This window comes from Ostrea edulis, chromosome 3 (genome assembly GCF_947568905.1).
Source record: "Ostrea edulis chromosome 3, xbOstEdul1.1, whole genome shotgun sequence".
Taxonomy (NCBI): domain Eukaryota; kingdom Metazoa; phylum Mollusca; class Bivalvia; order Ostreida; family Ostreidae; genus Ostrea; species Ostrea edulis.
This window is the reverse complement of record NC_079166.1, coordinates 5,331,355-5,356,302: the sequence shown is the minus strand read 5'-3', so window position 1 is coordinate 5,356,302 and position 24,948 is coordinate 5,331,355. Positions and strand designations below refer to the sequence as shown.

General features: G+C 35.4%; 2 protein-coding genes across 3 annotated transcripts in view; both read right to left on the bottom strand.

Moving 5' to 3' along the window:
* The window catches only part of LOC130053142 (collectin-12-like), a 36,610-nt gene extending 12,580 nt beyond the window's left edge, over nt 1–24,030 (bottom strand). Inside the window, exons 1-4 of one of the 2 annotated variants that reach the window (XM_056159804.1) lie at nt 23,830–24,030; nt 12,648–12,963; nt 8,050–8,129; nt 4,099–4,186 (exon numbers count right to left, since the gene is read on the bottom strand). In XM_056159804.1, the coding sequence (XP_056015779.1) occupies nt 4,099–4,186; nt 8,050–8,129; nt 12,648–12,963 (484 nt within the window). In that variant the 5' untranslated portion in view covers nt 23,830–24,030. Of the gene's footprint in view, nt 1–4,098; nt 4,187–8,049; nt 8,136–12,647; nt 12,964–23,829 lie in introns of both variants that reach the window. The other variant, XM_056159803.1, reaches the window with a different exon arrangement.
* On the bottom strand, nt 22,542–24,668 carry LOC130052859 (collectin-12-like). Its single transcript, XM_056158990.1, has 3 exons — nt 24,540–24,668; nt 23,830–23,917; nt 22,542–22,765 (listed from the first exon to the last, which is right to left on the bottom strand). Exons 1-3 carry the CDS (start codon nt 24,666–24,668, stop codon nt 22,542–22,544), a joined length of 441 nt encoding a protein of 146 aa, XP_056014965.1.
* Between the last annotated feature and the right edge of the window lie 280 nt (nt 24,669–24,948).

Genomic DNA, 24,948 nt, shown 5'->3' with positions numbered 1-24,948 from the left:
TGAAAGCTTCCTGACATGGTGTAGATTCAAGTTTATGAAAATCATGGCCTCCAGGGGTAGGTTGGGGCCACGATAGGGACTAAGGTTTTACATAAATGGAAGTCTTCAGATATGGCCAAGGTGACTCAGATAAGTGATGTGGCCCATTGACCTCTTGGATTTTACTGTGGAATTTGAAACTCATACATTAGTATCAATATGACGAAATTGAAAAGTGGATAAATAGATATGAAAATGCTGATCTACCAAATGAAGGCATATGTGTACACACACAGATATGTGTGTGTGAAACTGCGCATAGCCCTACCCTAAACATATCGTATAAGGGACATTTCCTACGGATGGAAATTTGCGATTCCACCCAGAAAAGGTAGCAGAATTTATTCTGCGGTTTTATAACATTTCTATCTCTTTAGAGAGAGAGAGAGTGCGATAATTTTTGTGGATTGTCTCTATCCGCAAAAATGGACAACTGCAGAAAATGCCCATTATATGGTTTATTATGATAGAACCTAAGTACATAAATAATTGTATTTTAGTACTAGAAAAGGTCGTCTTTCCGTAAAGTTTATAAACAAACATGACCTTTACAAATTTACGTCTAGTAAAGGTAATATACAGATGACCTTTAAAGATTTACTTTCTGTAAAGCCAAGGTAAAGATGAACTTTACATATTTACTTAAAGTAAATTTAATACAAAAGATGAACTTGCTTTTGAATCACCTTTAATAAAATTTACAACTGCAGTAAAGTTTTGTAAAGCCGTTTTTTCAAGCAGTGAAACCTAAGTCGTTAAAACAGGTAGTGACAGTTCCATCGTCAAACGCTCGGCATCAGATGTGAATGTCACGAGTCCTCGGAGATGACCTTAAAAACGGATGTCCCGTGTCGCAGTAGATGTGGCACGCTAAAGAACCCTCACTGGTCAATGGCCGTAAGCGCAGAGTAAAGGCCTAAATTTGAAGCCCTTCATCGGTCTTGATGACGTCTCGATATGAGTGAAAAACTCTCGAGAGGGACGTGAAGCAAGATACAATCAATCAATCTACAGTGACATAACATGTTTGATAGTGTAATTAACTTAGTACTTCTCGTCAGATGGTGCATAGTCATTTTAAACAACTTAGGTATTATCCATTTGCCATCCATAGCTGATACACATATGTCCTGAGAGTACGATTTGGGAAACTTTTTTGCCATTGAAAATAAGATGGGTTGTCTGATACGACTTGAGAGAGACATGCAAAGAGATATTATATACACATGTACATGTATTCAGAGATGATGGAGAGGTGGCCTTGGTAAGTTATTGCATAAAAATTTTGTGGCAGTCAGAAATCTGCCGTTTGATTATTATAGCAGATTCTTTGACTTGTAAGAGCTAACTCAAATCCAGTAGCAACACATGCAGATTATATAGTTCGCCTTTGGAGTTTTCCGAAATTCAATTTTGCTACCAAATTTTCTTTGTGTTTTCGATTTAGGTTTCAAGTTTTGTAATCACGGTTATATGAATCGGGATAAATGACAAGTATCTCTCTCTGAGCATTGTCATACTCTCAACCACATAATTCTACACGATATTTATCTCATATATTCGGATAAAGTCAAATGCCTTTCCATGATGCTCAAGAATTATATCAATTTTAGGTTCTGACTGGTTTAGATCATCGGACGCAGTGTACATTTTTCTACAGGTTGGATAAAACATCCCCCTTTAGCAACCAAATCAATATACTGAACTTTACTTATAAAAAAAAGCCATTGTCCCGTCAGAATCCAGGTTAGAATAGGTTCTCAGTACCCCTTTGCTTATCGTAATAGGCGACCAAATGGGACAGTCCTTTGGATGAGATCGCAAAACCCGAGGTCTCGTTTCACAGCAGGTGTGGTATGATAAAGATCCCTCCCTGCTCAATGGCCGTAAGTGCCGAGCATTGGCCTAAATTTTGCAGCCCTTCATCGGCAGTGGTGACGCTTCCATATGAGTGGAAATTCTCGAGCGGTCCGTTAAACAATATACAATCAACCAACTAATTTATTGTGTCACTTTTATTCTATACAGAGTTTTTTAAATGGCTTCTACTGTTTTTGTCACACTCTTTACCACTTTGTGTTTTTTCCTTGTACTTGAGTTCCTTTGTTACAGAACAGCCATTTAGGGGCGGGGAAAAGTGTCGATAGTTAACACAGGTTGAGTGAATGTCTCTTAGTCTTACAGTTTACTTGACTCGGCGCAACTTTGTCAATGCTCAGTTTTACTTCTAGTAACACATATATTTGTAAATTATTATAACACCAGCGATAGAAACCATGCAAGTCACCATTTAAAGCTAGTAAACACTCTATTCCTTTATTATTCTTGGGACTTTGTCTTATGTGACATCTTTATAAGTAAGTTGAAAATTGAAAAGGTGTTCAATATTACGTATGACAATATATTTATCTATTTTACAATTGCAGATTAATATAATTCATTAATCTAAATTATTCATAAATTAGTTTATTGTTTGTAATATGTCATATTCTCAATAGTCGAGCCATTATTTATCAGGGTTTCCCCCATTTTTGCATTGTACACGCAAAAGTAATCCATGTGCTTTTTTATTGATTATATACATTTACGGGCTTCCATACATGAGATATATCGTGTGAAACTTGGAAATGTGGACAACGATTTTTATGTTGAAAGTTATATTTACTAACTCAAGATTGCATATATACCATATAAAGATAGGGTCTATGGATTATAGTATTTAGGAATGAACCGTTTTTCAAACTGTTTATTTAGTATTAAATTTATATGTTAATAGGTATATTTTATTTTGGGAATGTAGTATACACTGTATAATTTCGTAAGACATGAATTTTGTAGACATTTAAAAATATGTACCACTTTCCATAATACACTGTTTTCTATTTTTATACGTATTTCTCACAAATGTCCTCTATGGGTAGTCCCTATCCCGTTGTTTGTGTTTACAATGTGTCGTCTTTATTTCGGTATGGAACACCGTAGCAGTCATGTTGAATTGCCAAAAAAATTATACATTCAAATAGCCATATCTTGAAAACGCCCCAACATAAATTTATCAAACAACCTTCATTTACCTTTATTTTATACACACTTTCAAAAAATCATAGTGTAGAAAAATCCCTAGAGGGGGAGGTAATGTGTTACTGGCCTATGGTCTAGTTCCACCCACGCATGTTGACAATTTGTTTTGCGCCTTACTGTGAGAGTTCTCAAAATCTGGGGTCCCTTGGGTGTACGTGAAGCAATATGAAAAATAAAATGAGATTCAAGTACATATTCAACCCCCCAAGTCTAACTCGTAAATACTCTAGTCCTGCAAAGTGTATCACTAAGAGCAGTCTTTAAGGAACTTTAAGGAATTCAAACAAGATGTTAGTAGAGGTTTCATGTCAGTTTCAACCAACGTGCACCACATAGGTTTAGGTAGATATGTTCGTATTGCTCTGTAGAGTTGTTTGCCCAACTCTCTGTTTTGTATTGCTTATAGGACTATGCGATGGGTGATGTTTCGTTATCTTTGTCTTTCACTGTGCATGTGACTGGCACTGCATGGTCATGGGATCAATTTAACGTCAAATCCTCACATTTTTTGTACATTAGAGTTTATTTACCACAACATCTCACTTCACCTTATTGTTTAGTGGAATTTGTTTCTCACTTTATCATGTATGTAAAATCTTGTATCTAATTCAGGTAAAAGTTTTATAAAAGTACAAAGGGAATGAAAATAAGAGAAAGTTCACTGAAAATCGAAAGAATACGAGCTATAAATTACAGTTCACTAACAATAGACAGAATCTGAGCAATGATTTACAGTTCTCTAAAAATAGACATAATATGAGCAATGATTTACAGTTCTCTAAAAATAGACAACACCCGAGCTATAAATAACAGTTCTCTAAAAATAGACAACACCCGAGCTATAAATAACAGTTCTCTAAAAATAGACAACACCCGAGCTATAAATAACAGTTCACTAACAATAGACAGAATCTGAGCAGTGATTTACAGTTCTCTAAAAATAGACAACACCCGAGCTATAAATAACAGTTCACTTACTTTTGAATAGAAAAGTGGAAGCAAGCCAGTCTGACTCTTCTTGGTCCCCAATCTCCACCAGGTGTGAACATCTCTCCTCACACTCCCGCTGTAATATGTTTGTTGAATATCAGTTCTATATATAAATCAAATACGAATATAAGGTGAATCCTAGAAGTAGCATGTATCCCCTGTTGGTAGGTCACACACGCCGTGAGTCCTGTATTTTGACCAGGTAAACGATGCAATATGCTGCCAAGATTACTGTGAAAAAGAACGGTCTAAAAATATGATGAGACATATGGTTCCCTAGGATAAGGTAAATTCACAATAGTGGATACAAGGTGAATATAACGAACAGTGATCAATCCCATAACTCTTATATGCAATATGAAATAGATAGTTGAACAAACACGGACCCTGGACACACTAGAGGTAGGGTCAAGTGTCTAGGAGGAGTAAGCATTTTCTGGATCAAATTTTACATCGAAATATATAGTAGAAAGTATTTTTTGGAAACTCCTCATGGATCGCTTGGCTGATTAGTCATATTGATGGACAAGCATCCCAGGGTAATGCAAGTTCCAGTTTATTGAAATCATGACCTTGGGGGGTAGGATGGAATCACTAGTAGGGGAGTGGATCTTTACATGACAATGGAAATATGTTTTCCAATCTGGAGAACAGCAAAATCATGGTTAGTCATAACAAAATACAAGAATTCTCAGTTTCTGCAAAATCAAGTACCTTTAAAGCATTACCCGAGTGGTCAAATGGAGCCTCAGTAGGAGATAAAAAATTTAATAACAAAAGCTAGGAAAAAATCTTTATAAATATTCTCAGGGTAGCTAAACCAGGTTCAATCATGAAAAGTGAAGATAATGATCAGTGATTCAATCATATCAATATATAAACATCTTCATTCAAAGCCCACAGGAGGTATGTTTGCACAATACAAATTCGACAGATGTTCAAAGTTTTAATCTAGACTTAAATAACAGATTAGAAACCTCCCCAAGTTTCATTTTATCTTGCATTTCCTTGGTGTTTTTTTGTAAAAATGCACACATTAATTTAAATGGCATGCATGTATACCACCTTAAAGAGATTCACACTTCATATTTGGAGAATTTAATTTCTTTAAAAGTGTATTTTTGATTTCTACATTGAAGTAGACTTAGGAAATAATTAAAAAAAAAACTGGGGTCGAAATGTTTGTTACTGAGCGACAGTGTTCTGTGTTAACACAACAAAAACACTGCAAATAATTTTTTACAGAAAATAAATACATAATCATGTTTTCTAACAATACAGATAAAAATGAATACAAGCAATCGGAATAAAAATAATGACCTTTTTGTACTTGATATGCGAAAAAAATAATCAAGGTACGCAAGAATTTGTTCTGCGTATAATCAGTTTTTAAATGCAGGCTACTGACAAAGGACTTGGTGGTGAAAGGGTTTAACAGTCTTTTTTAAACAGCATTTCACAAATTATACGGTCGTTATAATGATCTAGTTTTCCAATACAACCAATCACTGGGTCAAATACTATCTGACTTTTTTCATACCGATTGGCATACTGATTTTGATGACGGATAACTCTGTTTACCTGAACAAGATAAAGGGATCATGTCAGGTGTGACATGTCGGCAGGGAATGTTTACTCTTCCTGACCCAACCTCTGGTATATCCAGGTGTCCGTGTTTCCCCAAATCTCTAGTTTTATATCTGGTGCATCAAAATTGGTACCGTATAAGTTTTACATTATGGCCCCTGGGTCGAGGCCTCTGCTGGTGGACTGTTAGTAACCCAGACTCTCTACAGCCCAGTAGCTAAGTACTTCGTTACTAGGTTCAAAATACGGATGTATATTCGGTTGCTGTTATAAAATTTAAAATTCATTTCAAAATTAAGGTTTATCTCCCTCACGCATAACTCTTATCCTTTGACGAATTTGACTCCACTTTTTTGGCACACTGTTTTTCCCTATCATAGCTATAAAACTTCATTGTTATTTCGGATTTCAAACATTTCGGTTGAGCATCACTGAAGAGACATTATTTGTCCAAATGCGCATCTGGTGCATCAAAATTGGCACCCTATAAGTTTTACATTTTAGGAGTTATGAGATTGATCACTGCTCGTTATCTTCATCTTTCATGCAAGGTGAAGATAACGAACAATGACCAATCTCATAACTCCTATAAGCAATACAAAATAGATAGTTGGGCAAACACAGACTCTTGTACACACCAGAGGTGGGATCAGGTGCCTAGGAGGAGTAAGCATCCCCTGTTGACCGGTCACACCCGCCGTGAGCCCTATGTAAAGGAGTACGAAACTAGAATACATATTAGATGAAACAAAACCTGTAATATCATGCACTTTTTGACCAATCAACCCTCCCATCACAAAATTGAATGCCTGTCAAACCTATTCAAAATTCCAATCGACATATTTCCCCCAACTTGATAGGGTTCAGTAATAGATGCTTAGTATGTTTGTACCAGTGGGATCAGTATTGAACCACTAAAACTTAATTGTAGCATTCTACGCAGTTGTTCTCAAAAGCCAAAGAACTAACTTCTGTAAGAATGAAATATATCAAGTTCAAATTTCTCAAATCATATTAATACAATATTTTTAAAATATGTTTCACTTCAAAGTAAACTACAGTGAAGTCTGGAAAGGCGCTACATGATTCAAAATTGGCAAAATCGACTAAATTTCAAGAAATGCTTAAGATTTGTTTACCTTTGTTAGAAGTGTATTTGGCGATCATCAAGTCATTTCAAAAACTTTTTACGTTCGATTAATATTGACCATAGGAGTGAAATCAAATAAAATCAACATTAATTTATTAAAATTAACAATTCAGGCGGGAACATCACATATTTTAAACGGTAAACATGTCGACGAAAAATTTGCTAATCTTTGTTATATATGTCTCTGGTTTTACACATGAAGATTCTTGGGAAAATGTTGAAAATCTTCTCAGGAAAATCGTAAGGGGAACATACAATTTTCTCATGGACTATTGGGATGAATAGTCATACTATTATGCATGCAAAGTGTTTTTCAAAATGATGGATGTACAAAACTCGTTTATATAAATAGAAATGATATAAATCCTACTGCAGTATCGAAGCAAAATATGGAATGATCTCGTCATGGGATGATTTAATGTGAGAATTCCCAGCTGTTGAAATAAAAGTTCAACACTTCTCAAGATTCATACATGCAATGTGTTCTCCAGGAAAAGGCGCTCATTACTACGTGTAAAACTATCAAAGGCCAGAATATTGGAAATGTAAATTGTGTTGGAGATCCGATAATCTTTTGACACTCATAACAGTACAAGAATTGGTCCGCAATTTCTCTAAATTCCCTTTGTCTAGACACACGTGTAATATATGCATCTGATATGAAAGGGTTCCATATGTGTGTACAAATATGGTTGCTTTTAGTTTTTATGTCTTTTTTTTAGAAATGACAGAATTCTACAATCGAAAGAGGTACGACATTAATTGAGTTGCATTTTTAAAATATTAAGTCGGTTGTTTTATGTAACATGGTCCCGGGATTATCAAGTGTTATGTGAGAAAATTAATGGCAACTTTCAAATACAAGCCATTAACTGAATGTTGATTTTTCTCCTTTAATTCAATTCCAAACTTCATACGCTTTGATTTTTGATAGGTGCGTATTTATTTTTAATTTCACGGGAACAGGTATTTTTAAAGTCAAGATCCATGTGTTCATTTAATTTAAAGTCTGAATTCACCTATATTTTAATCTAAAGTCTGAATCCGTCTGTATATTTAATTCCAAGTCGGGATCCATGTGTATCTTTAGTTTTAACAACCATTTCTATGACACGGATGATTCCGTATAAAATATAGTAGGAAACATAAAAATAATAAAAGCATAAAGCTGAATATTGTTCATAGAGGAAAAGGATATTTACCTTGGCGTCTGTCCAGTTGACTTTCTTTTCACCTAGGTAATAGCAATGATCCTGGTACTTTATCCAACTGGCTGCACAACCTGAAGCTTTCATCATCATAAATTAAAATATATATATATATCTATCCATCTATCTATCTATCTATCATCTATCTATCTACTGAAACTGTTTTTATTTGATTTAACGCCTAAATTTACACAAAATATTCAATGACGTTGTTCATGTATAATATAAAAAGCTTTACAAGAATAAACAATACATCATATACACGCAAACACTCTCTACATATCCTAAACTAAAAACGTGTACATTAAAACTGTCTAAACAAATGTGTTTTCAATTTGGCTTTGAAAGTGCGTAAAGATTTGGACTGTCTTATTTCAGCCGGTAAACTGTTCCACCGTCTCGGACCAATGGTTCCGAAACTTCTATCACTGACAGTTTTACGCCTGTTAAAAAGGAACAATGTAGCAACTCTCAGAAGATTGAGCAGAGCGCAACTTTTCATATGGTACCTGTTTCGTTAAAAGTTCTGTTAAATACAATGGCACTTCGCCCACATGACACTTATACATGAAGGTCAATAATTTAAATGATATTCTAGAATCGATAGGTAACCAATGTAGGTCAATGAGAGCATCCCTAGAGCTTTAAAATTGCTTACGATTTGATACCAGTTTCGCACCCATGTTTTGGATTTTTTGCATTTTAAATATTTCAGTATGTGCTATGCCGTATAAAATCACATTACAAAAGTCCAAATGAGAAATTACTAAAGATAAAACCAAACTTTCTGTAGCTTCCTTTGTCAAATATTTGCGAATACTTTTAATCCTAAGATAATTGATCATAGCTATTCGGCATTTCCTTTTTATATGTTCCTTAAAATTGAGAGTTTCATCCAAATATGCATCTAAGTATCTTATATAACGTTCTGGTTCAATTTCATCACCATTAAAGTTAATAAATTTTGTGCTACATTTATTCAGTTGCCTCCTGCTGCCAAATAAAATGACTTCAGTCTTTGATGTGTTCATTTTCAGTTTATCTGCATTTATCCAATCGTTAATGTTTTCAGCAAATTTTTAAAGTTCTCGAATGGCTTTAGTTTCGTTGTAAATGGAGGTAGGGTTAAACCGTTTATTTGCAGTATGATCATCCGCAAATCCATGGACTGAAATTGTCGGAGGAATAACTTCGAACAATGTACCTGCATACGTAAGGTACAACCTAAGGAGCTCCCCTGCAGAACACCACACTGTAACTGACGCAGTGATGGAGACGTAGAATTAATGCACACTCGGCAAATGCACGGCCGTACGTATGAATCGACCCAAGTCAAAGCCGATTCAGTAACACCGTATTGTTTTTGAGCACATCAATAAATATTTGATGATCCACTGTATCAAATGCGGCGCTGAGATCGATCGCTATGAGAGCCATAACTTCCCGTTTCTTCATTGCATCTAACAAGTCACTCACGAGACTCAACAGAGCGGATTCGCAAGAATGAAAACGGCGATATGCAGACTGGTTTTTTTGGAAGGAGTTCATGGTCGTTAACCTGCTGGTTTAATCTGTAGAGCGCGGCTTTTCCAATATGTTTTAACAGAAACGGCAAATTACTAACTGGTCTATAGTTCGTGTATTCCAGTTCAAGACCCACCTTCTTTTACAAAGGTCTAACGATAGCTTGTTTCCATTTTGATGGGAAAACACCCTGCCTCTGCGATAAATTCACAAGTTTAGTTATAGGTGGTAACAATTCCTGTAAATGCCATTTTAGAACACTGGTTGGTAAAATGTCCGATTCGCATGATTTCTTATGTATTTCACCAATCAGTTTCGTTATTTCGTCATCCGATAGTTCCCGAAAAGATTCGAGTGGTGGCACATCTTTAGTAAGAGGTTCAAAGTTACTGAAATCTTGTAATGACTGCCTAATTTTGTCAATTTTGTTTATGAAATAATCTGCGAATTTCTCTGCGAGCACGCTATCGCTGTTTTAATTGGGCATAGGGTTGTCGGACTTAGGACCAGTAAGTTCAGCAACTAATTGATGCAGTTTTTTCGAATCTCCTTTGCTGTTTGGGACTTTTTCACTGAGGGTTTTATTTTCATCACGATAAAGTTCATAATTGTATGTGTTCCGCACTGTTTTCATTGCTTCGTACTGATTAGGTTGTTTGTATTTTCTCCAGACCCCCTCTGCTTTGCGAGAAACGTGTTTCAGATGGAGTATATTTTCGGTGAACCACGGTTTAGGTTCTCAGGTGATATTTGTTTTTTTCGTTTATACATGTAGGAGCGTGCTTATCTAAGATTGAACCAAATATCATTTCAAAATGCTCTACAAATCAATTCACATCTTCACATTCGATCGAGATTTCATTTAAATGTTGCCCAAACGCTGACGTGTCGATATCTTTAAAAATTCTCCGAGAAATCGTTTTATTTTTTATGCTTTCCTTTTTAACTTTTGTAATGATTTTGACAACACAATGATCTGAGATAAATATACCCGGTTGACAAGATCGTATTTCTATACCACTGATTACTTCCGTGATGACCAGGTCAAGGGTGCTCTAAACCGATTGCGAAAAGTGAAACCTTAAAATCTGAAATTACAGCGATTTCTTCATGTATATACAGATTAAAATCACCCAGAATCAATAAATTTGAGTAGTTTGGTATAATTTCCTCCATGAACAGATAGAATTATATTACAAATTGCGCCGGCGTCGACATGGATGGGGGTCTATAAATTCCGACTATGTTTAATGTTATGTTCTTGAAAATTAGTTTCCATATACCATATTCAAAACAACGATTCACACCAAATTTCATCTTGCGCATATTCACACCAGTTCGACATGTTATTACGATACCGCCACCGATTCTGATTTGTCGATTTGCTACGCTGATTTTGTAACCGTTTTGATTTAAATCACATGTTTCAGATAAATGCTACTTCTCATCGGAATATAATGTTTCAGTACAAAGTGCAAAGTCCACCTTTTCCTCTCTTAACAACTGACCGATGATAACGTCCTTATTCACCAAAGATCGGCAATTGAGCGTAATTGCGCGTACCTTCTCTTTAACATTGTTCAATGTATTACATATGTTTGGATACGGAAGATTGCTAAGTTTACACCTTTTTTACCCTTGTCTTTACGGTATCTAGGGCGACCAGAACGTTTACTTCTGTATCTCAAAATTCCAAATCGTTTTAACCTGACTAAAAGATCTTTGTCAGGTAAAGTTAATTGCCTTTGCACTGAGCGAAGACTCACCAGTTCTTCTGCTCTTCAATATAGACATATATATCTATATATCTATCTATATATCTATCTATCTATCTATTAAACTAACTATACATCTTATTATATGTCTGTATATCTATATCTACAATATATCTATCTATCTACATCTCCCGCTATGTAACACCGCTTTGGAATAATGTATATCCGCTATACGTGGCGATCCGGGTTAGAATAGGTCCTAAGTACCCTCTTGCTTGTCGTAAGAGGCGACTAAATGGGGCGGTCCTTCGGATGAGACCGCAAAAAACGAGGCTCCGTGTCATAGCAGATGTGGCACGATAAAGATCCCTCTCTGCTCAATGGCCATAAGCGCCGAGCGTGGACCTGAATTTTGCAGCCCTTCACCGGCAGTGGTGACGTCCCCATATGAGTGAAATATTCTCGATCGGGACGTAAAACAATATTCAATCAATCAATTAATCATTCAGATTTTCATTAAACATTTTCATCTGGATTGTCTGGATAATACAATGATCTATGTATAACAAGTTTATTCCATGCAAATTCCGAGGATTTTTGCCACAATAGAATAAACCACGGTTAGCTAGTCTTTGTATTTGAAATTAACAGACGTCTTTGAATTTTTGCAAAAAGTGTTAGAATAGTCAATGGGTCGGCACGATATAAGATATAGTCAAAGATCATGAGTATCTTGCACCAACCCATTATATTTCACGCTTTTCACTTCTGTTATCTTCAAATACCTGGATTGCTGATTCCACCATTGTTGTTCAATTGTGACGAAAACCCTTCGAATTTGCATGGAATATACAAGTTATACACGGGTCATTGTTATAGACATATATCATAGGGACCCGATATTTTTTTTATTTACGAAAAAAGCGCTACTAAATGACGACGCAAGGCCAAACTGTAGATTGTTAGCCACGAGCAAACCCCATCCAATTATACTGTCAGGATGTTAAACGTCGGTGTTAAATTGAATTAGTTCACAAAAGAATTGGCTGTCTCGTCTTCAAACATATTTTCTCGGGAACAGGTTCGTGAACACTCTAACCGCTGTTCATATGACCGATTCTCACCAAACATTACCTTTGTACAATTCTTAAATGTTTAGATGATTTAGCAGTAGATTAAAATTTAATTCACATTTTAATCTGAACTTTATATAAATAAGCTCCATAGATCTTTGATTATCAATTGATCTTGTAATTTGAGTAATGATTCTGTACTTTTTCCTCACGTAATAAATTTAAAATAAAATTGAATAGTTATAAAACGTTTAAGTTTGAAATATTCCGTGTGTATTACCTTTTCGAAAACGTCGTAGTCCGTGGTCATCTGGGAGGAATACTGTCGAACTCGAGTGGTCTCCTCTTGGAGACATTCTCAGTTGTAGAATGCATTGCCTGCTGTCCCTATTGTAAAGATACCCTAGGCAACACGGCTGCTCTGTACACAAAGCTGCACACTGAGGGAGGCTGAAACTTCCCGGGGAGAGGAGTGTTTGTGATGAATTCAGTCCTTCATTACTGTTAGACTGGGAGAAGAGTACATGATTGTACTCACAAGTCACAGGCAAAGAAAGGCAAAGCATAATATACCACCACTCCAACGAATGATCCATCTAATAAAAAATCAAAATATACAACCAGGTCATCAACATCCAGCAGCAATTTATATTCAAAGATTGTTTTAAATGAGGGATACACAGTGATATCGAAGTGACATCAATTGACTGTATAGAAAGTCTTGCATTCAGCGTTAACAATTCATCTCATGGACCCAAGTCAGCTTCGATACAAATAGATTCAGAAATGTATAGTACTTATCTGAAAATCAATTAAAAGGAAAGGCAACCCTAACCACAATGTTGCTTTATTGAATAAAGTATTACTTATTGATGTTGTAAATGCCAGTTTTTAACAATAAAGATCCTTGCTTAACGACTAAATCAATATTAATCTGTCATATATTTTAAATTACCCACCGCTAAATAAAAATCGGCCATTGAAGTTTAATTTATGACACCACACTGTCGGTTGCTGTTTATTTCATCAGCAACACTGTAAACATGACAAGTCGCGAACACTTCAGTTTGGAGCTGTAGAGATTTGAGCCCGTTCTTTCGCAAGAAGAAATTAAGAAAAGAAGACGTTCAGTCGAGTCGCAGACTTGACAGACGGTACATGTTTCTTCATAAATGCAATTGTCTCGAACCTCAATTTGTCATTACACAAATGATGGATCCACAGTTTATATATTTGTTTTCTTTTCAAATGACTTGATTGGGTCAGTAATTTTATTGAAAAAAGCTCACTTACCCCCCCCCCCCTTGCATTAGTGTAATTAATTGCTTGACAGGAAGGCATTAACCTATTTATTCCTAAAATCTACCACATGTACATCTTTGATGATCTTAAAATCTCATCAAAACCGGAACAGACGGTGTCACGGCAAAATTATTGACTTTTGTGGTTTATAATTCAAAAGAAACCACATCATAGCAGCATCTATAGATAGCAGGGATTTCAATGTTTTATTATATGATCACTGTTCGTTATCTTCACCTTGCATGATTAATCCTATCATTCATCATGTTAAAAATATTTTGGGCTGCCTTCCCCTTTAAATATGTTATTGATAAGCACTATGATTGTACAGGCATCTTGCAGTCAGAATAAACCACGCCTCCTAAATTAGACTTTAGCTTCATTGTACATAATACGTTGAGTAATGCTCAATCTAAAAAACCCACCTTAAACCAGTATATAAAACATGTTTTACTATATATTTCGCTATGATATGCACTTATCATATGAACGGTGAAGTTATCAAATGATTGGTCAAACACGTCCCCTGGATATACCAGAGGGGAATCAGGTGTCAGTCTAAGCATCCCATTTTGATCGGTCACACCTGCCGTGGTTCCTAAACGTAGAACATTAGAGGTTTTTTTAAAGTAAGATAATTTTCACTTCTCTGGCCGTGTTGGTTCGAAAAGATTTTAAAGAATTACCCTATATACTCCTACATGCATGTACACTTCGATGCCCCGTTGTGGCCCCCTCCTACCTTACATTTGAATTTTTACTATATCAGGAAGCTTTCATAAAATGTAAACTTTGCTGGCCCAGTGATTCTTGAGAAAATTTGTTAAAGAATTTTTATATATATTTCCCATGCAAAAGTTTCATCCTGCATTGTGGTCCCACCCTTCCCCGGGGTCATGATTTTAATGGTCTCAAATCTGCAATATACCAGGAAGTTTTAATGTATCAACCTTTTCTGGCTCAGTGGTTCTTCAGAAACTTTTTAAATGACCCCAACTCTATTTTTGGATTTCTGTGATTATTTCCCTTTTGAATGGACAACACGCTAAATATAGGTCAAACATTTTCCCCGAATTTTGTTTATTATGGATAATTGCTCTGAAATTTAGTCACAAGTTTTTTCCCGGAGGAATACAAATTCGGTTTGCATTTTAGCTGAACTGGTACATTTACCGTGACCTACTTTATCAACTTAGAACTAAAATTAGGCATACATTTGTTTATGTTATAATTATTAGACAGTTGTATTGATTTACTATGTTTTAATCTTAAGATGAAGAAATAAATTGCGATTCAAAGCATTTCAAGTCGTTCTGAAAGGTGGTTAATTGTTTCGAAGTAGTAAATTATTCATTGTCCCTGGATGTTCCAAACGATCAATTGGTCGCACTTAAAATTCACATTCATCAAACGTCATATTGTTCAAATTTCGACATTAAGTATGTTATAAAATTTCTTATGGATCCTCAGAACGGTCTAACAATCGGCATGAAACACGTCAGACAGCATCCTCAGAACGTTTGTGTAGAACCTCTGAATTGTTAATGGATTCCAATAAAACTATGCATGACTTCATTTGAAGTATTATTACTGTTGAACAGGGACGGAACTTAAATGACAAAATGTCTCTTTACCATTAACAATTAACCAGAGTTTCCTGCCTTGGCAGTCTCATGATACCACGGACGTGATAACAGAAATTACGCAGACAATGTACCTGTCTTTATTCTTTAATCTCTATTTCAGCAAAATATTGATCTTTTTATTATCATAGGAGAAACTTCAAACTTATTCTGCCACAACATATGCCAGGAGTGGTGCAAATTAAATATACATTCGGAAAAAATATAAAGAACGTTTAGAAATTTGAAATCAAAACCCTTTCTCAAATGAACAAGATCAAAACGTATAATTTTTAAACACTTTACACCACCATTCCTCATAAAAAACTAAAGACTAGCATTGTTGACATCACAAACAGTTGCTTCATCAGCAAAAAGAGAAAAAAGAAATATTAATATAAACATTAAGTTCCCATATTTATGTAGCAATATTACATTATCACCTACATATGGGGTTTATATTTTTCAACTGTTTTGATAGGTAAGAGCTTGTTCTGCGTATGGTCAGTTTTTAAATCGAGGTAGGCTACTCGCAAACAAGTTAATGGTGCAGAGGTTTCGAAAGTCTCCTTTAAAGTCAGTATTCCACAAATTCTATGGTCGTTATAACAATCTAGTTTCCCAATATAGCGTATCAGTGGGTCAAATGCTGTCTGACGTGTATCATACCGATTGTTAGACCATTCTTGGCAGACCGATTTTGACTAAGGATAACTCCGTTTACCTCATCAAGATACTATATTATAGAACTTACGACGGATGGATCCGGTCAACCGGGAATGCTTACTCCTCCTAGATACCTGATCCCACCCCTGGTGTGTCCAGGGGTCCGTGTTTGCGCAATTCTCTGTTTTGTATTGCTTATAGGAGTATTGATATTGATCACTGTTCGTTATTTTCACCTTTCATCAAATGGCATACATCAAAGGTAAGATATCTTTTGATATTGTCAATGGAATAATGTGAAGAGCATTCTTCTATTTCTAAACCTTCAAAAAGTTTTTCACTCCATATATTTTTTATTTAAGACATTCGTAAAATTAAATTTCGGTCCTCGGTCTTTCAATGGATAAAAAGTCTTTCGAAGAAAAATAATGGGTGGATCTCAAAAACACCCTAAAAAAGAAAAGGAATCAGAAGCGCATTCCAATTTCAACAATACTGTTCTCTTTGTTGTATAAATAACGTCACTAAAAATCAAGTCCTCTGTAATTATGAAAAAGATTAGGGCACAGAAATACAATTTTGAGAGCATGCAGAATTGCAAATTATATATCATTGACATTACTAGATATAAAATCATGGAAAACGTTAAAAGTTCATTCACTAACTGTAGTTAAACTCAATATACTCTAAGAATTGGTATGAAACACGTCAGACAGCATTTAAGGTAGCTCACTACATTAAAGCTGATACTCTGTATGACATTACGTCACAAGATGGTGATTTTAAAGCTTGGTGAACTTATTTGTATCGATCGATTTCTTTGTCTATCATCGTAGTTCGGTGTTTAAAGCATTAGGCTGGTGAATCTCAGATCTCGAATTCAAATCCCCCAGAGTCTTTTTGTCATATACGGTGAAATACTTTTTTTGAAAATCATGTTTTTATCAAAATTGTATATTTTTTGGCCTTTTTGGCATATATACTTATTGTATGCAAGGTGAAGATAACGAACAGTGATCAATCTCATAACTCCTACAAGCAATACAAAATAAATAGTTGGGCAAACACGGACCTCTGGACACACCAGAGGTGGGATCAGGTGCCTTGGAGGAGTAAGCATCCCCTGTTGACCGGTCACACCCACCGTGAGCCCTATATCCTGATCAGGTAAACGGAGTTATCTGCAGTCAAATCAGTGTGCCAAGAACGGCTTAACAATCGGTATGAAACACGTCAGACAGCATTTGACCCAAGGCGATGTTGTATTGATGAACTAGATCGGTATAACGACCATAGAATTTGTGAAATGCTGACTTCAATCGAGACTGTTGAAATCTCTGTACCATCAACTTGTTTGTCAGTAGCTTACCTCGATTTAAAAACTGACTATACCCAGAAGAAGCTCTTGCATATCGAATCAGTTGAGATATATAAACACCATATGCAGGTGATAATGGAGTATTGCCACATAAATGTGGGAAGTTGAGGATGGAGAAACTGAAATCATCCCGTTTGTCATACAGTTGAGTTGTCAGTTTGCCGTTAATATCTACTACTTTTAATAAAATATCTAAGTATGAAGCAGAAGTGGACGACTCTGTGGTGTCCTTTATTTCGAGCTCACAGGGATATATCAAATCGACATATGAGTGAAAGCTATCATTGTTAATAGACAAAACGTCATCGATATATCTAAAAGTCGAATTGAAGTTCACAGCGAGAGATTTTTTCTTCTCACGTAGAAGTTTTTGAATAAATTCTGCTTCATATGAATATAAAAACAGGTCAGCTAACAAAGAAGCACAATTCGTGCCCATGGGAATCCCAACAGACTGTTGGAAGACCTGATCACCAAAGACCACGAAGATATTGTCAATGAGGAACTCTAGCATATTTTCTACTTCAACTTCAGAGTACTTGTATATCATCATATCTTTAATATGTAAATCAATAGAATTATTTTTCAAAATTATAAAAATCAGACAAATTTAGGGGGAAAAAACTTCCAAAACAATGTGATTGTGAAATAAAATGATGGGAACATAATGATTTAGGGTGATTAAGCTCAAAACAATATTTGGTAGTCCGTACCATTGTTGATTTCGGATATGGTAAACAGTGTCGACAACGAAAAAATAATATGAATGCCACAAGAACACGATTGAACATTTTTTTCCTTTGATTTCTATAATTTTGAAGAAATAAAATCTATTTTCATCCCGACCCGACCATTGTACAAACTTTCTACCATCGTCAGTAGACACGCTTACAACGAAACCATTTTCTCATTCAGTACAACAGTGTATCATTTTTGTTAACAATGAAGATTATTGATACTTGTCGTTTTTTCGTGGTGTGTGCTATTTGTTTACGTAATATATGTATCTTGATAAAGAGGTGGGTTGCATCGAAAATTTGAGTTTTAAATAAACAACAGTGTTCTTCACCACCAGGGGGAGCGGGTGTTGTCCTCAGATAGAGTTGATGTTCTATCGACATGGGGAGCGGGTTATGTATCCTCATACTGATTTAATGTTATTAATTGCCATGGGGAAACGGTTGTTGCATTTTTAGACAGATATGATGTTCTATAGACAAGGGGAACTGATAATGTATCTTCAAATAGAATTGGTGTTTTATCGTCAGGGTGAGCAGGTGATTCATCCTCAACCAGAGTTGATGTTCTATTGCCAGGGGAGCGGGTGTTGCATCCTCAGACAGAGTTGATGTTCTATTGCCAGGGGAGCGGGTCAGGTATCCTCAGAGATTTAATGTTCTATCGCCAGGGGATGAGGTAATTCATCCTCAGACAGATTTGGTGTCCTTCAAGGCCAGGGGAAGAGGGTAGTGTAGCTTCAGATAGATTCGGTGTTCTTCCTCGCCAGAGGTGGGTGTTGCATCCTCACACAAATTTGATGTTCTTCATCACTAGTGTCTAAGGGTTCTGTGAAGACTTGAAAAAGGTAGTTTGTTCCATAGAGTAGGATATTAGGAGTTAATAAAACTGAACGTGATTTGGAAAGAATTTATGTTTTCAAGAAAAAAAATTAGAGCCTGTTGAGTAGAAGTTGGATTATCAGATGAGGAATTACAGCCAAGTTCTAAAATACACGGGTAAGTTAAGGAATCCCTTATATAATATCACAGTGCACTTTATGCCTTTACTTCTCTGAATTACCAATAAATGACGTCATAATGGAAAATGACGTCAAGTCACTGCAAACTTGAGCTGTTATGACGGGGAGAGTGTCAAAAACTTTAGACCTTATTTCAAACTGCCTATAAGATGTCAGAACACTATAGCAAAATTCACGTGTCTGAATTGTATTTTAATATCTTGTATGTCCGAATATTTTTAAATAGTTTGTTTGAAATTCAGCGTGTTTTCGCTGCTTTCTAAAAATATAATTTTGAATTGTACTCTGTTTTATACCACTGATAAGAGGTATAATTTTACTATGTGTTTATAAAAGAGTCTAGCACAGGTAATTTATGAGGATTCATTTGAGATCTATTACGGAAATCGTAAGAGGAGTTTGTTCTTTATCCGAATTTTGCTTGGTTAAATGTTTGATGGCTTTGTTTGAATACAGATTACCATCAAATGTGTTGGTAAGTGTGTCCGTAAGTTGAACTCTTCATGAAATACGTGTATTTTGTACGCAAGTTATTCTGCCATTTTAACCAAGCACATTTCGGGTACACAAGGATACGGTGAGTTCATTTATCAAACAAAAAGTTTAAAATGATTGTTAAATGAGCTGCGCTGAAGCGATTTATGTGAAACACTTCAAACAATTATAAATGACCGTCACGTGATCAACGAAGTCATGTGATATCATAACAGATATGGTAATATATAGCCGAAAGAATCTTCTATATAAATTGTCTGTACTTAAGTATATAAATTACAAATGAAAACCAAAAACCGACCTCGCAATCCAATGTATGTTTTGAACGCATTTCAAACTCCGGGAAGCCTTAACATAGCTGCGTACAGTTAAAGTAATGAATCACACAAACAATGACAATGTTGTGACAAGCTTTGCCAGCTGAAACAAGTACATATTCATCACATATCCAGTCTGATTTAATAAGAACATTTATTGACATGACAAGTAATGATACATTATTCAATGGTCTACTATAGAAATGAGCTCAGGAAACTATAGGACCGGTAAAACCAATTCTTTGGCATTGTATTTCAGAATTAAGAAATATAAGCTTCCTATTACCACGTAACTATTTTTATTTGCTTTAAACCCCGCCCAGGACCTAGGTCTAAAACCATCAACCACTGTGCACTGGTCCGGAATTCTGCCTGTGCTATGTAGGGAAATTGACCATCAAGAATACAGGTTTATTTGGATTGTTTTACGCTTCCTTCTATTTTACTTTCTAAGACGTTGTTCATAAACGTCGACGTCATGACGCTATTTGCATATTGTTGTGAACAACAACGCTATGTTTAACTAACGCTTACAAGATATAAGATATAAGGAGAAATGAGTTTGTTCTGACAATATTGTGGATATCTTATGTATTTAATTTGATCAAATTTGTAGACAAGGCCGATTTTGCTCCTTAACGTACCTAGCTCTTTAAACTTCTAAAACAGGCGGTGATGGCAGTTTAAAAAAAATTGTCATCGTGACAACGCCTCACTTGACGCTGAACTTCGAAATTTAAGGTATCGTGAATACCTAGATGTTGGCGAAGACGCGCCATTGCTTATTCTTGAATATCACATTGTCACATTCAAACTACGAAATAATCAATATATCTACGAAGTCCAGTGACTGCTTCGAGTTTTCAATGAGATATCCACTAAGCTTCAGTCACTGGTTCGAATCTTCAGGGAGGAAAACGAACAAATATCAAAGAAATACGCGACGTTTCTGATATTTTCTCTATAACTATTTTTCAACTCCTTAATATGAAGAGTTCTTCTATGATTTCCCTAATAGGTTTAATTTTATATTGTAGTAAAATGACCATACTATCTTTACTATACTTTCATGTAAAATACTCGATTGACATATATATGAATCCTATAAGCAATACAAAATAGATAGTTGGGTAAAAGACGGACTCCTGGGTATACCAGAGGTGAGATCAGGTGCCTAGGAGGAGTAAACCTCCCCTGTCGACCCGTCATACCCACCGTGAGCCCCATATCCTGATCAGTTAGACGGAGTTATTCGTAACGAAAATTAGTGTGTCAAGAATGGCATAACAATCGGTCTGAAACACTTCAGACAGCATTTGACCTAATGATAGGCTGTCGTGACGAACTAGATGTTGATAACGACCATAGAATGTGCAAAATGCTGACTTCAATCGAGACTATTGAAACCCCTGTATCATAGACGTGTTTATCGGTAGCTTGCCTCGATTCATAAACTGACCATACGCAGGAACAAATTTGTGCATATGGAGTCATTTGAGAGATATAAACACCATATACAGGTGATAATGGAATATTGCTACATAAATATGGGAAGTTGACGACAGATAAGCTTTAACCATCCCGTGTGTTATACAGTTGAGTTGTCCGTTTGGCATTAATGTCTACTTTCAATAAAATATTAAAGTTTGAAGCAGAAATGGACGACTTTGTGGGTCTTTTATTTCGAGTTCACAGGGATATATCGACTCGACATATGAATGAAAGTTATCATTGTCAATAGAGAAAACATGGTCGATATAGCTAAATCTGATTGGTCGAGAAACATTTGAAAAAAATGAAATTGTTACCTTCTGAGAAGAGAACGCACATTTTTTAGTTTGATGGTATCTAGCAACAGATAACAGTACTTGACAAAAGGTGATATCATAAAAATTATCACATGCGTCAAATTTATGCGCGTACGTTTCGCCGTAAGTAGATTATTATACGAGGTCGTTTGAACTTTTGTTCGATAAGCATGACAGAGATTGATCAAATGTCAACAGACGTAAGTCTTTCTGCTTTATTGTTTAAATATCATTCATTATAATAAAACAGATATTTCATGTAGTTGAGGGTAACATTGACAAATTTCATCGCTCGAAAAATCATTGTCATTGAAACAATGGTTTTCTTGGGGTGAAAATTGTTAATGTCATCCTAGACTACATGCACTATTTATATAATTTTAAATATGTACAAAACGAAAAGAATTGCGAGTAAGGTCAACAGGTTGACAATGGTTTTCTCCGGGTGAAATTTTTCAATGTTACCCTAGACTACATACACTATTTATATAATGTCAAACTGGATAGCCCAGTGGTTAGATATGTAAAGGTCCCGGTTTTGATACTGGGTAGTTGTAAGGATTTTTCTCTACTTCTTTGCTACAGTTATGTAACTTACTATGATACATAAGACCTAACTTTACATTTGTACTTGCAATCAGGAGGAACTTGCAACATATGCTAACCTTAAAATATACACTGTAATATATTTCATTCTTGTATTGACGAGATAAAATGCAAGTAAATTGTGCGTGAAGTATCACAAAAAATCATATATCATTGAGAAACATCGAGTTTGTCCATAACCGTTTCATAGTAAAGTGTTTCTGGAGAATTAGAGTATAATTCTACAGTCCATAGGGCATTTCACAAATAAATGAATTAAGGTAAGAGCAAGGTCGATCATTCCACTTGCCATTTCTAAGTAGGTCGATACAGTCTTTCTCCTCTGCTTGTGCAGGATAACCTACACTCGGTTCACCAGTGTTCCAAGCGGTGAAGGTTATGGTCACGTTGGAGTAGCTCCATCGATATTGATCTTCAATATCATGATCATTTCCTCCTGTCCAGGCTGTACAAACGTGATAAACGTATGAAGGACAAGTGTCTAAAATAGATATAAACGATAATGGCCTTCAATTGGTAAAGGGGTGGAGTGTATACCCGTGTTTACTAATACTCGAACGTTATATTTATATGGTAATAAATTAAACTGATATCATATTTCCCAAAATAACAAATTAGACGTTCCAAGTCAGTTGAATTAACTTGCCATTAACAGAGAATGAAAAGGATGACGAAAGCGAACAGTGGTCTATTTCCTATCTCAATCATACAGAGAACACCAAATATAGAAAAAAAGCAGATATAATAGCTCTAGATCAGGTGCCTTGGGGAGTATAACATCTACCGTCATTAAATGGTCCAACAATCGGTATGAAACATGCCAGACAATATTTGACCTTATGATGGGTTGTATTGACACACTGGATTATTATAACAACCATAAAATTTGCGAAATGTTGACTTTAAAGGAGACTCTTAATACCCCCGCACCGCTAACTTGTTTTTGCAATAGCCTCCTTCGATTTAAAAAAACTGACCATACGCAGAAAAAGCTCTTGCATATCGAATCAGTCGAGAAATATAAACAACATATGCAGGTGATAATGGAATATTGCAACATGAATATGCTCTGTTGACGATCAAATCTTACTCATATATACAATGTTCCAGGAAAGTGTATTAGATTAAGAGTTTTTGCTATATTTAAGGGCTCAAACAATATGTTAGTAGAGGTTTGGTTTCAGTTTGAATCAACAGTGTACATTGGTTTAAGTAGATGTGTTCGTATTACCATGTATACGCGAGATCCACTCAAAGTCCCTAATTGCGATGCAAAACGTTCTTCAAATTAAAGTTCATTTACTACAAATATCTGCCTCCCCAAATTGTTACTCACTCTGAGATATAATTGATTCAACGTAAGATAAAGATTTGATAGAGGTAATAAATGAATCAAAAATAGAATCCGAGTTATCAACTACAGCTCGCTAAAACAGACAACATCCGAGCTATAAATTACAGTTCTCTAACAATAGACAGAATCCGAGCTATGCATTACAGTTCACTTACTGTTTAATAGAAATGTGGAGGCAAGGAAATCTGATTCTTCCTTATCTCCGATCTCCACCAGATGAGAACATCTCTTCTCACACTCCAGCTGTAACATGTTTTGTTAAATATCAGTTCTATATAAAAATAAACAAACTACATATAAATACCAGAACAGTTCCTTGGAGGATTCCGCAATCTCTGCTGAATGGTAACACCAGCCGTGAGTCATATGTTTTATCTCGCGGTCTCCTGTTTTTCGATAAAATGTACACACTGATTTTGATTGCGTAAACTACATTAAGAATGGAAGATACCAAGTACAAATCTTCCAAATCCCATCAATAAAGTATTGAAGATACAATAATTTTAGAATGTTTCACTTAAAGTAAAATGAAAGTGAAGTTTCAGAAGGAAACACATGATTGCAGGAAATGTATACCTAAAAAATAATTTTGATAAGCGGATGTTGATTTAAGTTCATTTCACTCCTCTAATGAATTGAAATCGAAAGTGACAAGTTTTGAAATGATTTGATGATCAACAAATACACTTCCAACAAGGGTAGACATATTGTAAAAAATTTCTTTTACAACTGCTCTCTACATAATATATATATATATATATATATATATATATATATATATATATATATATAAACAGCTTAGAAAGTTTACTTCTGTTTAAATTAATTTTCCTGGACCGCACACCAGAATTTTCTGCATGCCTACCAAAGTTTGTGTGACTCTTCCATAACGTATGGCATACAAAAACAGGACATTCGTATTTTCCGACAGTTTCTTCAATAACTGGTCTAGAAGAAGAATCTGTTCTTCCTCTGGATCCCAATTTCCAACCATTATATGCAAAAAAGAGCCCTTATGGCGGCGAATTTTTCTTCAGAGTAGTTGAACATTGTGCCATGTGTCGATGGGAAAATTACGCTTATGAATTTTCAACTGATTGTAAATAAGATTTCATTAATGTACGATGTATATAATTAATATGTGTAGCATAAAATTGATGCCCGTGTAAAATGTATTCAGCAATCCATGATAATTATTATCAATCATACCAATTCCTAAGCATAACCTACTATATTATAATATAGTTTGTGTAAGTGTATGAACAATTTACTAC

Bases quoted from the DNA above. Each gene is read 5' to 3' on its own strand.
- LOC130052859 (XM_056158990.1), bottom strand. From the start codon at position 24,668: ATGGTTGGAAATTGGGATCCAGAGGAAGAACAGATTCTTCTTCTAGAC. The intron at 23,918-24,539 runs GTAGGCATGCAG...AACATGTTACAG, and splicing joins GAAGAGTCACACAAACTTTG to CTGGAGTGTGAGAAGAGATG. The intron at 22,766-23,829 runs GTAAGTGAACTG...ACGTTTGTACAG, and splicing joins CTCCACATTTCTATTAAACA to CCTGGACAGGAGGAAATGAT.